This window comes from Melospiza melodia, chromosome 3 (genome assembly GCF_035770615.1).
Source record: "Melospiza melodia melodia isolate bMelMel2 chromosome 3, bMelMel2.pri, whole genome shotgun sequence".
Lineage (NCBI taxonomy): Eukaryota > Metazoa > Chordata > Aves > Passeriformes > Passerellidae > Melospiza > Melospiza melodia.
Window position 1 is genome coordinate 111627619 of NC_086196.1, and position 14234 is coordinate 111641852.

Here is a 14234-nt window from a genome sequence, read left to right on the forward strand (position 1 = left end):
GCCCCCGCCGCAGCTCCAGCTGCGCCGCCCACCGGGGCTGCGGGGCCCTCCCGCCGGGGGTACGGCCCCGCTCCGCCCCGCCGGCGCCGCTGCTGCTTCCCACGGAGCGCCACGGAGCGAGTCCCGGCCCCGGGGGTGCTGCACATCGGGACCTCGCCCCCCGGGACACCCCCACCGCCTCCCGCCCGCCGAGCCCCGGGAGCACTCCCGGCCCAGCACAGCGCTGCCGGCAGGTGACGAATAAACTACAAAAGGACTCTGGGCTGCACCGCAGGGTACGGTTGTGCCCGGGACACACGCTCGGCCCCGCGGTGACCAGGGCAGGTGGCACCCTGGGACAGGGTGGGGTGGGTGGCAGCTGCTGGGGACTTAAGGAAGACGAGCTCCTACAAGATCCATGCGCGAGCCAGGCTGGAAATGCATCTGTTTTATTCTTCTTCAGCCAAATGCACCAAAACAAACCCCAAAGCCCAGCACTGCTCGGCTTGGTGACACCAAACGCTTCCAGGACGCACCTGGCAGGGCAGCCTTGGTTACTTGCAGTCAAGGCTGTGGCTTCATGCAGAACTTTGTGCCACCTTCTTTATGACTCAAGGCACATGTATTGAAATAAAAAGAAAACAAAACATGTACAATAACTTCAACACAACCCCATCATTAAGGCATAAATTTTTCAAAGATTTTTCTTGAAAAAAAACAACAAAAAAAATATTTTTTTGTAATTTCCAGCATTCACCTCATGCTGTTTTATGACCTCTTCATACCTACAGTTTCAGCCTGAATTCAAAGAACCCCATCACTCTCAACCCAGGAGCTTGGGCGGAGCAGCAATATTGCCTGATTTTCATACACATCTCAATAGCTGGTGATCATTTAGGAAGTCCAAACAAACCAACAGAGCCATCTTTCCTTGCCCTACCTACAGCTTGGCAAGCACCCTGTCACAATACAAACATCAAATTAATCTGGAATTCTTTTGAAGAACCTGAGAACTGACTTAATACCTGAAACTCAGCGACAAGATTTGACCTGTGCCTCCTCCCTCCAACCATCACCACGCCAAGGACCAAGCTACTCCACACTGAGCTTTGTTTTGATGTTCATGGCCGCCAGCTCAGCCACGAAGTAGCGGAAGACGTGGGGCACAGGGACGACCTCGATGGCATCCACCTCGCCGCAGACGGAGCAGGAGTACCTCCTGCTGCTGGTGACGGAGGCCTGGGACAGTTTCTCCAGCACAGGGGACGTCATGCTGCCACAGCTGGTGCACACGTAGGCCACGGAGCCGTCGGAGCAGTTGAAGAGGCGGTCCTGCAGCAGGAAGGACGTGCCGTGGGCCAGCAGAGCATCACGCTCCATCTCGCCGAAGCGGATGCCCCCTTCCACGTTCCTGCCCTTGACGGGCTGGTTGGTGACGGCGTCTCGGGGCCCCGTGGTCCTCACCTGGAACTTGTCGGAGACCATGTGGCGCAGGCGCTGGTAGTACACCACACCCACGAAGATGTCTGCCTCCAGCTCCACCCCGCTGATGCCGCTGTACATCTTCTCCGTGCCAAAGTAGTTGTAACCCGCGCTGGCCAGAGTCTCACCGAAGTATTTCAGAGCAGATTTCTTCTCGGTGAAGGTGAAGGGAGTGGCATCGTAGGACACGCCGTGCAGGGCTGCTGACTTCCCTGCCATGCTCTCAATTAACATGCCAATGGTCATGCGGGAGGGGAAGCCGTGAGGGTTGAAGAGGATGTCTGGAACCATGCCGTTCTCTGTGAAGGGCATGTCCTCCACGGGCCACAGCTGGCTCAGGATGCCCTTCTGTCCGTGGCGGCTGGCAAATTTGTCCCCAATGGTGGGATTTCGGGGAACCCTCACAGTGATGCAGGCCTTCTTGAACTTCCCAGTGCCACGGTCGTTGCTGCACAACCTGACGTTGTCCACAATGCCCACTTCCTTACTCCTGTGGAGGTGGAGGAACAATCATAGCAAAAGTGTCAGGTTTGATAATAATTTTTGGTTTCAAAAGGAAAATGAAGCAAAAAAACTTAAACCACTTATAAAATGCCTTTGGACAGCTGAGAAACACCACAATTTTTCAAAGTATTACTCAGCAGTGAGGGAACTCAGACTATGTAAGAATTAGGGCAAGGAAGCAATACAAAGGCATCTTCCATAAGCCATTCAAGTACCACTTTTGGGTGATAGGGTAATGTGCCACCTATGATTTAAAATGAGGATCATTTCAACCTGGTTAATCTGGATCACACTTTGTATCTGGTAAACTGCATCCCACTGCCATTTTCATTGTGTTAAGGCAGCAGCCCCTCTCCCTACCACCAATAAATTCACACCATACTGATGGGATCCCAAAATGAAGAACTCAATTCAGTTCTTCAGTAGAAAGGGAAGTTCAGAGCAGAAAGGGAAGGCCAAGCGTGAGGTTTGACAAGTGCCTTGTTCAGGGCTGTGCTCCTTCTATAGATGAGCCCTCAGCCTGATATTCCATGTGCCAGAGGTCTGCTTAAAACTTAATTGTTATCATGTTCACGTACAACCAGCACAGGCAAATCACCACAAAAACATCCTCCTGGGATAAGCCATCTCTGCAGCACAAACTGGCTTAGAGAAAAGATGTGACACGTGCCTGGGAGTCACCTACAGCATGAGCTTCATGCTCTCTGTCACACCATGGACGCTATTATGTGAGGAGAAAAGGGAACATCTGCAGGGAAATGTGAGCAGAGCCAGGAGTGACAAGCTGTACTTACTTATAGTACACAGTGAAGGTCTCCCCTGTGTTGAGATTCATGAAGCTGTAGAAGGGGTCCCCAGGCTGCAGGATAGACCCTACAAAAGGCAGTCCATCAGCATCCAGCTTCTCCCCAATGTTTGGATCGCCAGGCCTGATGCCAAATACTAAATTATCTCCTGCCCTGCTGGCTTTAAGGGAAAGGTCAATGCTCTCTGCCTTGATAACACTTCCATAAGCAAATCCTCTCTGCCAGGAAGATTTATTTACGATCTAAAAAGGAGAAACAAAAGGCTGTTAAAGACTTGCTGATAACTTCAAAGAAAAGATTTACAAAGGTAAGCATCAGACCAAAATACAAACACTGCCTTTTTAAAGCCTCCCAGTAAGTCACCACTCCAAAAAGCTCAAGCCTCACATAACACCAGTATTTTTCAAAGCTGGAAGGCCACAGCCTTGGACAAACAAAGCTCTGCTCTACTCCCAGCACTTCCAGCATTGCCTGCTGTAACAACACAACCACTGTGCTGCTGAATCTGCCCAAAAGGTGTGAGCACCAGCACAGACAGAAAGCAGGGTCCACTCAGCTGAGTATCACCCCTACTCCCAGTGCTCCACATCTAATTCATTCACAGGTGTGAATGAATTAGGATTTTTTTCCTTCTGGTGGCTTACCATTGCATCTTCCATGTCATAGCCACTGTAGGAGATGACAGCCACGATGGAATTGGTGCCAACGGGATAGCTGTCCATCCCATAATAGTCATACATGCTGGGCCTCACCAGAGGGCTCTGGGGGGTGTGCAGGTGGTACAGCTTGTTATCTGAGCGATCCTTGTAGTTGTAAACAGGAAACCCCATGGTCTGCTTTCCTGGAGGGAAGGAGGGAAACTTGGATTTATTCCTCTGTGTATCTTATTAAGAAAAAAGCTGGAGATACTTAGAAATTTAGAGGGATTATCAATCTTAACTCCCTTGGAATTTAATAATTGTCCTAAGCCCAGCTCTAATTTTTCTATGAACCACAATACTCAATGTCTTTCACAGCATTTCATAAGGACTACATCTAATTTTGTTTTCTTTTCTGCAATTTCAAAATCCCCACTAAGGCTGGTGTGGTGCTTCTGGTTTTGCTTACTTAGAGATTTTTTTTTTTGTGTGTTTACTTGTTTTGTTTTGTCATTTTTGGGGGGAATGTATGTGTGTCTTCCTCCCAGTGTTCCCCAGAGTAAGGCCCATGTTATGTATTTCCAGGCCAAAAAGCATTTGCTTCTGCAGCATAAATATCCAGGCAAGGGAATGGAGTTTTGAATGATCATATTGCTACGTACAGAAAAACATGAGAAAGAAGTAGTGTTTTAAGGACATCTTTCTGAAAATACTGTCAGAAATTCAATATACTAGAGGTATAAATCCTATATATAAATTTTTAATACATATATTTTTAATATATTATATATTATATATTATATATATATATATATATATATATATATGATTATGAGGTGTTAATCCCTCTGCCCAAGGTCTTGCAGCCCTGGGTACTTCAGCACTTACCCATCTGGCACTGGTACATGTTCCGTGGACTTTGGTTGTGGTCAGAGAAGGGAATGAGATTGGCCACCACACTCAAAATGCTGTGAGGGAAGAGCTCCTGGTGAGTGGTCACTCCAGGCACCACCTCTGACTGCAGTGTGGCCACGTTCATGAAGATCTGCAAACATCAAATTGGAAAATGCTTGTACATTTCCTTCTTTTAAAGGGAAGGAAACAAAACAAAGCTGTCTCCGATGGCTTTCTGTCCATTTCAGTTTTAGCTGTGGGTGTTGCCTGCACTGTAGTGTATTAGCAAGACAAATCAGACAGCTGGTAAACAACCTATCACAGATTAGCTGCATGGAAGGAATCCTGAAACACAGAACTGCAGTAATGTGTCCTCCTTTCTGCCTCCCACTTTAATAGTTCCAAGTGGATGAGCTTCCCTGCAATCCACTGCTTGGCTGCCCAGGAGCCATTTGGCAAACAAGATGTAACACAAGATGACATGGTACACACAGCACAGCAATCCTGCACTTCAAATCTTCACAGAGTTAATACCAAGTGCAGATCTGAAGATCTCAAAAAGATCTCTACAGTCCAGCTATGACATTTACCAGAAATCAATTTGCAGGAGTGAAAAACCCCTTTCTGTCACCCATTCCAGCTCTTCAACACAAGCCTCATCCTCAGCTCCTTTCACAAATATTCACCAAACCCATTTTTGATGCCAGGTACCTCTGTAACATGGGAACATGCAAACCCCACCTGTTCCAGAGTCCCAATCCATTCATTCTTTCCATAGGCCAGGTTCCTGACAGGCCGCACCATCCGGCAAGGGTTGGTGAAAATGAAGAGCCCAGGATACAGGCTGGGTTTTCCTGTCATTGGGATAAGGACCACTTCTGCCCGTGCAGGAAACCTCTTCTCTTGTGTGATCTGTTGGTGCAAAGAAATAACAAGCTAGAAACACAAACCAAGTTTAACTAAATTGCATCCACCTGGTCACACAATGATAATGTCAACCACTGTTGTAGCCACTAATTAAAATCTACAGAGAAGAGTTCTTAGAAATACTTTTAGAAAAATCTCCACCAAAAAAGCCAGAATATGTCTTATCTTGCCTTTTCCAAGAAAATGTTCTTTCAAAAACTGTAACTTCATAAACCAACAGATGATACATAAAAAAGGTAACACAAAAGCACACTCAAATACCAATACACAGCCAAAGATAAATTACTGGGTCAGATTTAAAAAAAAAAAAGAAGCCTAAGAAGTTCCAAACATTGCTATTTTCTACCACTGCATGTTGAAGATGTTTAACTAAGAAACATTCCAAACAGGACAACAAACCTTGAAACGGCGGAGAGTTTGTGCAATCTCGGGAGCCAGCTCCTGCTCCACCCAGCCCACCATGGAGCCATCCAGCACAACCCTGTAGCACTCTGAGTAAGGCTGGCTTGGAGCTGCATCAATGGGGGTGACACCTGTGGCAACACAGGGTTGATGGACAGAACAGCAAAAAAAAAAAAAAAAAAAAAAAAAAAAAAGCAAACAAGAGACAGGAGTTATTTCTGCACTTCACACCTAGAAATTTTCTGAGACATCAAAAAATTCTCAGCAAAGCCATAGGCAGGTTCAATGGAAAATGAAAAACACTTACAACATAGAATGTCATTATTGAAGGTAATCACAAGTGAACTGCAGTTCAATTCAAGTCATTACAAAGTTACTATTTTGTTTTAGTCCAGTTTCTCAGAGCTGTGAGAAATTCCCTGTGCAATTCTTTGTGCTTCAGTGAACATCCTCACACTACAGCACTAACATTGAATTTTACAGGCTGATGTGCCTGTACAAAGCAATGTGTTGTTTACCATTAAGCAGAAGCCCAGTAAGTCAAACTTGATTTTACTTCCCAACTGAGCAGTGTGCTGTGATGCTGTGTGAAGAACCCTTCCCAGGCACCTCACTAAACCATCAGGCCAGTGAAACGTACCCAGGGAACATAACAAAGGCGGGATGTCTGTCACGGGCACCATCTCAGTGACAATTTCACACAGAGCTGTCATGTGGTTCATGAGCCCACAGGGCTCTCCATCTGGGGTGTCCACGGGGCACAGGAAGCCCCAGGACTCGGGCAGCAGCTTGCGCACGGTCGTGGTTCTCATCTGGGAGAACGCCGCCCCTCTGTGGATGCAGCGGAAGTGGGAGAGGTAGCGGATGAAATTCAGCTTGTCCCCCACCACACAGAGACCACTGGCCTGCAGCATGCCCAGCCCTAGGGAACAAAGGGGAGGTTATGGCAGGAGCTCATCCAGCTTCAACAAACACAGGATGTTACAAGGCAGTTTCTTATTTTTCACTGACAACCCCTAAAGATGCTCACACTGGATCTCAACAAGGCAGGTGCACTTGCATAGGCAACTCAGTGACCTGTAAGAGACCTAGAGACTTTAAATTCCAAGCTATTCCTTAAAATCTAGTTCCTTTCACAAACATGAGGAAGTAATTGCCAGTGAAGCGAATAGGAATTTGCAGCTGGTATGTATTACCAAAATTCTCCAGGTTTATAATCTAATTTCATTTTCTAGTGGGCACTCCATTACAACACTGTCATATGGGATACTTCAGGGAAGCATCAGATAAATCTGAATCTACATCAGATTTCTGAATTTACATCAGATAAACCAGTTTCTCTCCATTTAAGCTCACATGACTCATGGGGCAGTTGTGATTTAAAAATGCCCCTTCTCTGCATTGCACCTTCTAAGAAAAAATAATATTTGGGAAAGCAAATCGAATTATGGTCACCATTTTGGACAATGTTAAATTTAATTTCAACTATTCATCTGGGTAGAGGCTTTGCTTTCATAATTAACCTGTTCTGTATCGTGCACAATGCCTATGCTTGTGCATAAATCTTGCCTTTTTTCCTCAACTATCCCCTTCTTCAAGCCCCTTTTAGCAATTCAGTCACAGTGTACAATGTCTGCCTACAAGCAGTTGTTTCCAGTTAAGAGCTCAATTTTACATTGTTCCTCATTTTGTTTTACAGGAAAAAAGGAAAATAAAAGGTCACCTTAAGCCTGCAGATTTACCTGTTTTAGACCTCAGGTTACCAGTTGCAAGGAGATACTCAAATGGCTTGGTGAAGTCTGGTGCCAGGCCGAATGCCTTCACCAGGCTGTCTGTATTTAGGCTGATATCTGTCTTTTCTGCTCTTTTCTCCAAAACAAACCTAACAGATTGCAGCCAGGTTTCAAGCCTCTCCTACGGTTTAAAAGTGAGAGATTTAAAATTAAAACAAGACAGGAAAGGCTTGAATTAGAACATCAGTTGTACATACCACAGAACACCTCTGAAATTAGCAAGATGGACAACTTTTAAGGAACTGACAGTTTTCCAGACTTATTTCCAACACTGACTTCATTCTATCAAGATGCTGATGGTATATGTCAACACAGAACTAAAAGGAAAACACCCACACAACAGCTTGGCAATCACTTCCACCCAGAATGGTGATGAGTCTGGCAAATTAAGCACAATAAGAGAATTTCATAAAGCAGAAACTGTACCTATCATCTGACCACAAGGATAACTCTGTATACAGTGCACACTGTGCCTACTGTATGCTTTAGACTATTTAGGATCTTAGGATTAAAACAAAAGGGGCTGTTAACTCACTCTCCTGCTGATCTGACAGCAAGAGCTAGGCAGGAAAACAACTTTTTCTGGTTCCCAGTAGCTGTTTTTCATAGCACTAAAATGCTTCCCCAAGTTCACTTTCAAACCAATCAAGTAGTAGAGATTTTTTTACAGGCTTTCAACAAAACAACGCTAAAGAAAATTCTGGCTAAAGGGGAAAAGAAAGATTATAGAAATATGTAATAACACAGGGAAGTATCTTATTTGGGGATGAGAACTACTATTGCACAGTGAACTTCATGGGACAGTTAAGCTTCTCTACTCCCAGCACCCTAAAATGAGGAATCCCTATAAATTGAATTAGAGTAGATTAGTAGTAAGTTACCTGTTTAAGTCAGAAGCATGTTACCAACTTTCTGATGTGTAAAGAAATGTAAAGATGTGGGAGCCATGCCCTTACCTTTAAGAACATAAGGAAAAGCTGTCCTGGGGTAAGCACCTCGTGATTCATAAGACTGTCTGGATTATCTTCCATGCATTCCCCTTTGGCAAAAGCATAGAGCTTCTGGGTCATCATACAGAGCAGGTAGAACTTTTCAGTTCTATTGGTCAGGTGAATACAGATACAATTGCTGAAGGAAGAGAAAGAAGAAGGACAACTACCATGATCTCTTCATGCTAGCTTCATGTTCTTCAGGTCTCTCCAAAATAATTGTAAACCAATATTTTTAAAATAAAAGCCTAACAAGACAAGTAGACGTAAACTACAAAGTATTTCTGTTAGCACTATCAGTGTCCTGTCACAGAAACTCCAAATCTCCACTGCTATCAAGCCATGTATGGAAAACTGTGGGCTGAGCAACAGTCTAGCACAAACAAAAAAGGAAAACCACATCTAATTCCTAAAGCTGGAGGAAGAGTAAACACCTACTTTAACAGAAAAATGAATTTTTTGAATGCCTGCCACACTGACAGTCTCAAAGCAAATTCTTCCACTGCTTTCTAAATTATCTCACATAAGAAGATTTTAAAGCATTTCTTTTCTGCCATTTTAAAAGATAAAAATTATTCAGAATTGACAGAGATTTGGTGAAACTGATAATAAACTGCAGAATTTCTGTTCACCAAATGGATCAGAGCAAGCTTTAACCTTCTCTTCCTCAACCTTTGTGTCTTTTATCAATGACATCACAAAAATGCCATCTAAATAAAAACTGTCACCCTCTTGTGAAACTGTTTTGGGAATACTTGTGTCAATCCATTAAAACACATATCATTATAATACTCTCACACATGCCTGTAAATTCAACACAGTGACACTGGATCCAGCCACATACAGACCTCAGAATGAAATCTGCAGCCTGTTCATTGCTGTACCACTCAGGCAGGTTGAGTTTCACTCTGAAGCTCTTTCCCAGGTAGTCCAGGACGTTTTGCTGTGTCAAACAGCCAGCATCCACCACTGCTCTCAACATCTCGGTGACACAGTTTGCAAAAAAGGTGTCATCTTCCCTTCCTTTCACCAGCTCTTCAAAAATCTGGTAGTCTGGGAAATTAACCAATGCCTGAGAGACAGAAGTTTATCAGATCAGAAAAATAAGAAAACATCTGTCTACAAAATACAGCTAAAGAACTAAGGCTGTATACTAACCCAGTGCTCTAGAAATGCCCTTCCACAATGAAAACTGCAAAATGCTGTGGGGTTGAGATGCTTAGAGAGTAATGCAGGGGATATTCATACACTGATAATGATCTCCACCCAGACCATTCATTAGAAAAACCCCACAAAACCATGAGTGTGTGACTCTCCCCTCATCTCTTATCCCTACAGACACTTCCTCTGCTGCAGACTGAGTGTTTGATTAGTGTTGCACAGTTTGGATGACCTTTCCTAAATCGCTGAAAACACTCCAAGTGGAATTAGCTTCTTCTCCTTGCTTAAAACAAAAATGCTTTGCAAAACTTCTGTGTTTATTCAATACAAAAATGACAAGCATTCATTGCTCACCTTCAGAGCAAATCCCAAGGGGAGGAAGAACAACTCTTTGCGAAAAATGAAATTCAACATGACACAGCCATTTTCCAAGTAGTGAAGGTTCATATTTATTGCAGTATGCTCATCCTTGACACAGTGCATCACCACCCCTGCAAAAATCACAACATCACCACGAGCTGCACAAAACCAAGCGGCTGCATCAATGTGTCATGTCCAAGGAGGTGTGAGACAATTCATGAGGGAAACTTTGGTACTTGATGGCTGAGAACATGATTACACTTCACTGTCAGTGTGCCACTTCAAATAAACAGTGGTCTTTAAAAACTTCATGGAAGATGCAAGAAGTTTTTAAAGAAAGACCCAGGCCTCAACTACCCTGTTTGTAACCTTTGGTTGTAGGACAGAGTAACAAACAATTACTGCTCCTAATGGCACTCTTATCTCTGTGTTTGGGTGGCAGTGCAGCAGCAGTGTTTCCTGGTCCTGCTCTACACTATCATCTGCAGGACAAAGAAAAATAAAACAGAAAAGGACCATCTAATCTGGTACTGCCTTGAAATAAACCAGCTACAGTGGAACTACAGTGTGTGCTCAAGCACCATGGTCCAGTCAAATCAGCAACTGGCAACACCTGAGTTTAAAATGCTATTTAACGTTTGCTGGCTTAATTCAATTTTAAACTGGTTTTACTGAGTATACATGACAAAGGGAAAGTCAGACAGCTCCCACAAGGCAAGTCCCTGTTCTTGCTCGTGGGGTGTTTACCCTCTATTCTTACGTGCAGCAAAAAATATTAACATTACACAAGAATTGTAACAAAACTACCAAAATTCAGCTACAGATGGTCACTCCTGTTTGTCCTCAAGCAGTTGTTAGTAGGATGCTGCAGGGAACTGCCGAGCTTACCATACTCTGTGAAACCAGGGCCTCTGTTTTTCCACTTGTGTCTTGCCATTGCAAGAGGGAAGTTTCGCCTGGGCATAATCAGCATCCTGATTACTTTTTCTAAGCCATTGATGATAAAGTAGCCTCCCATTTCCTGGAAGGAGAAGAGAAATCATTTTAATACACTCAGAAACTCAGAATTGGCATTGTGAGTAAAAGAAAAAAATGCCTGTACTATAAATGAAAACCAAACATTTAATGGGAAATAGCAAGACATGATTCAGCACTGCTTTTGGAAAGGCTGCACTCACACTTATGAAGTCTAAATGTAGCAGAGCGCAAGGAAAAGGATGCATGTTCCACAATTTAGAGGAAGAAAAAATCTTTGTGATCAATGCAACATATCTGAATAGCAGACATTAACTGTTTAAAGTAATTAAAAAAGCTCTGAAGTTCTCACACTGAGTTTATAAACCAGAAGGGTTTTCAGAGCAAAATATCTCTGTCGGATCACAAACAAGCTTACTTTTTTTTCTTTTGTAGTTTTCTCTTTTTTTATGAGTTCAAAATGCAGTGCTAAATAAATCTGTATTCAGTTATAGACAGCTAACACGCTACTGGGGAGACAGGAAAAAGCTGCAGAAGACAAATGGGAATGGAATTGTGTCTTTCAATGCCTGTTCTCCAAATCTTTCCTTCCACAGAGTCCCCTTCATAGCACTCTCATTTGCTGTGCAGCAGCTGAGAGTTTCTATACCAAAACTGTAGGGATTGACACCAAACAGATCCCTGTGCTCGAGAACAGCCACAGCCGCAAACTTCTCAAGCCGCTTCATCGAGCCCCCATAAGCAATCTGCTTTCAAGAGAAAATGGGAAGCCAAACTTGAAACAAAAAATCAATGTTCAAGCCCTGCAAAGAGAAGGTGACCTGACAAATGGCCCAGGTAAAACACAGACTTTCCTGACCCTCAAAATCCCCGTTACCTCTTCCTCCTCATGGTGCTGCAGAAGGTCTTGTGGAGAAAAACCACAGAGGTTGCACAATTTGGACTTGACCATGATTGGAATGTACCCCAAGGGCTGTCTGATAGTCCCTTGGGGCATGTCATTCACTGACCAGCTGATGTCGGCCTAAAACAACACAACACCAACAGTGAGCAAGTTAAGGTGCCCTTTCAATGTTTCCTGCTATAGAAACTGTACCTTTCACACAACCACAAGCAGTTGGACAGACTTGTAGCACTGTAAAATGGTAGCAATAATGAAAAAAAACCCAGTAGATAAATGCATAAAGATTACACTCTGGGGAATAGTCAATGTGGGGTTACAGAAGAAAATCATACAAGGCTGGAGTCAGGTAAAGAAGCTGCTGGCTGAGTGAACAAGGTTGGTCTGGCATCCTTTGCCTTCCAGACCCTTCAACAGAGCAGCATGAATAAAAAAAGGCAGCCACAGGACTGGAAAGGAAACTTCAGAAGATAACACTTAAAAGCAGAAGAAGACAGCAAGTGTCCACTGAAAAGACATCCACACTACAGGCCTGACAAAATCTTTCCTTTCTTCACTCAGCACGTTCATGAGTGATCTGAAAACCAAGAAAGAAAAGCATGCAGGAAAGAAAATTTATTAACAAGTTCTGGCAGTGTGTGTGAAGGGAAACTGTGGGAGCAAAGAATCTTAACTTTACATGCAGAATGATGGGCGTTGGAAGAGCTGCTGTCCTGCAGGAGAGAAACACTGGCACTGCAACACAGGAACATGGGTTCAACATCTGGCAGCAGCAAAAATGAGCAAACTGAGTCTCAGAAATTATTGGAAAAGGGAAGGGAATGCTACTGTGCCCCTTTAAATCCATGAGGCAGCCTTGTCTACACCTGAAGTGATGACTAAGGGTCTACAGCTGCTCAGCAGGCTGGGGCTCACATCCCATCCTGGGGCAGTGGGAACTGAGGGAGGAACATGGAGCTAAAGCAGCACGGTGGAAATAGGGAGTGATTACTGACTGTTTTCTGCTGTGCATGGGCAGGGAAAGGCAACACAAGGCAATGCCTTTTCACACAAGGCACAGCAAACTATTCTGACTGCTCCAAGCATTCAAAAAATAATTAAACAGACAATGGGGGAAAAAAAAAAGAGATGGGAAATATCTCAGGAAAATCTAAGATCCACTGGGAATACAGCTGTGAACAATCTGCACTGCCCCACTTTCATTTTCAGATAAAGTACTGCACTTAGAGTGGCTTTTATCATGGCAAGGTGTACAGCTTCAAACAAATAATAATAATAATAATAAAAAAAAACAACAAAAAAGAAAAGCAAAAAACCTGAAAATCCAAGCAAGCACTCCCTTGCACCAGGTGCCCCACATAAACAATCAGCTCAGACACAAATACATCATTTCAATAGAAAACAGCAATGTGCAATCCCTTCACACTGCAAAGGAAAATATTTGCTGGGGATGCTTCCTCTCCAGGTAAATTTCAAAGCACTTCACAAAACCCATGAACCTGTGAACAGGAGAGATTTATAGCTCTGGACTTGTGCACGGGAGCAACGCTGCTTTTGAAACCTGGATTCCTGCAGAAACAAGATCTGGATTATGCTGCTCTCGGGGATGACACGGGTCTCCATCCAAGCTCTTCCAAGCCGGAGAAACGGGAAAGAAGGGCAGCGGGGCCGGACCACGACAAGTTTGATGTGCAGGGAAAAACAGCGAGGCCACACATCATCAACAACACCCCAGAGCCCGCGGGGGACAGCGCTCCCTGAACCCCCCGGAGATCGCTGAGCCGGGAAGGGACCTTTAAAAATACAGCACAGGGCCGGGACAGGGACACGCGTGTGCGGGGCGGGCGGGCACTTACGGTGATCCTGCCGCGGTAGGTGCTGCGGAGCCCGCGGCACTCAGCCGGGAACACCCTCCTCTCCTGGCACACCGTCCCGGCCGGCACGGCGGGAGGGGCGATGGACACGCCGACCAGCGTCAGCGCCAGCCGGGTCTCCTTCAGCGCGAATTCCACCGAGGGCACATCCTGCAACAGCACCGGGTCAGCGCGGCGGGGCCGGGGGAGGGCCGGGCGCCGCGCCCCCCGCCCCGCGCCCCCCGCACCTGCACAGCGCGATAGACGCCCTCGCTGACGGCGTAGTTGAAGGACTCGATGTGGGCGCTGGTGAGGTCGCGCTGGGTGGTGCCGCGCCGCGGCGGCCGCAGCCGGTGCGGGTCCGGGCGCGGCCCCGTCCCGGTGCCCGCCATGCCGCGCGCTCCTCCTCACGGGAAGCGCCGCGCGCCGCGACCGCCGCGTGCCGGGCTCGTACCGCCTCCCGGCCCGGCCCCGCGCGTGCGCTCCGCACCCGGCTCCGCCCCCTCCGCGCGCGCCGCTTCCCGGCTGCTCCAGGAGCGCGTCCCTCCCTGCGGCCGCTCCAGAGACACG

The 14234-nt window shown here is 45.6% G+C and overlaps 1 protein-coding gene across 1 annotated transcript; it reads right to left on the reverse strand.

Annotated features, from left to right (window-relative positions):
* Positions 1–412: 412 nt before the first annotated feature.
* Positions 413–14023, reverse strand: POLR1B (RNA polymerase I subunit B). The gene is made up of 15 exons (XM_063152656.1): positions 13913–14023; positions 13668–13835; positions 11788–11934; positions 10824–10956; positions 9930–10066; positions 9263–9486; positions 8382–8553; positions 7375–7546; positions 6273–6554; positions 5630–5763; positions 5045–5215; positions 4298–4454; positions 3416–3612; positions 2760–3013; positions 413–1951 (listed from the first exon to the last, which is right to left on the reverse strand). The coding sequence occupies exons 3-15, from the start codon at positions 11905–11907 to the stop codon at positions 1072–1074; spliced, it is 3033 nt and encodes a 1010-aa protein (XP_063008726.1). The 5' UTR covers positions 11908–11934; positions 13668–13835; positions 13913–14023; the 3' UTR covers positions 413–1071.
* Between the last annotated feature and the right edge of the window lie 211 nt (positions 14024–14234).

Excerpts from the sequence above, each read along its gene's own strand:
- POLR1B (XM_063152656.1), bottom strand. The coding sequence starts at position 11,907 with ATGCCCCAAGGGACTATCAGACAGCCCTTGGGGTACATTCCAATCATG. Across the intron at positions 4,455-5,044 it reads GGATTGGGACTCTGGAACAG|ATCTTCATGAACGTGGCCAC; the intron begins GTGGGGTTTGCA and ends TGATGTTTGCAG. Across the intron at positions 1,952-2,759 it reads ACCTTCACTGTGTACTATAA|GAGTAAGGAAGTGGGCATTG; the intron begins GTAAGTACAGCT and ends CCACCTCCACAG.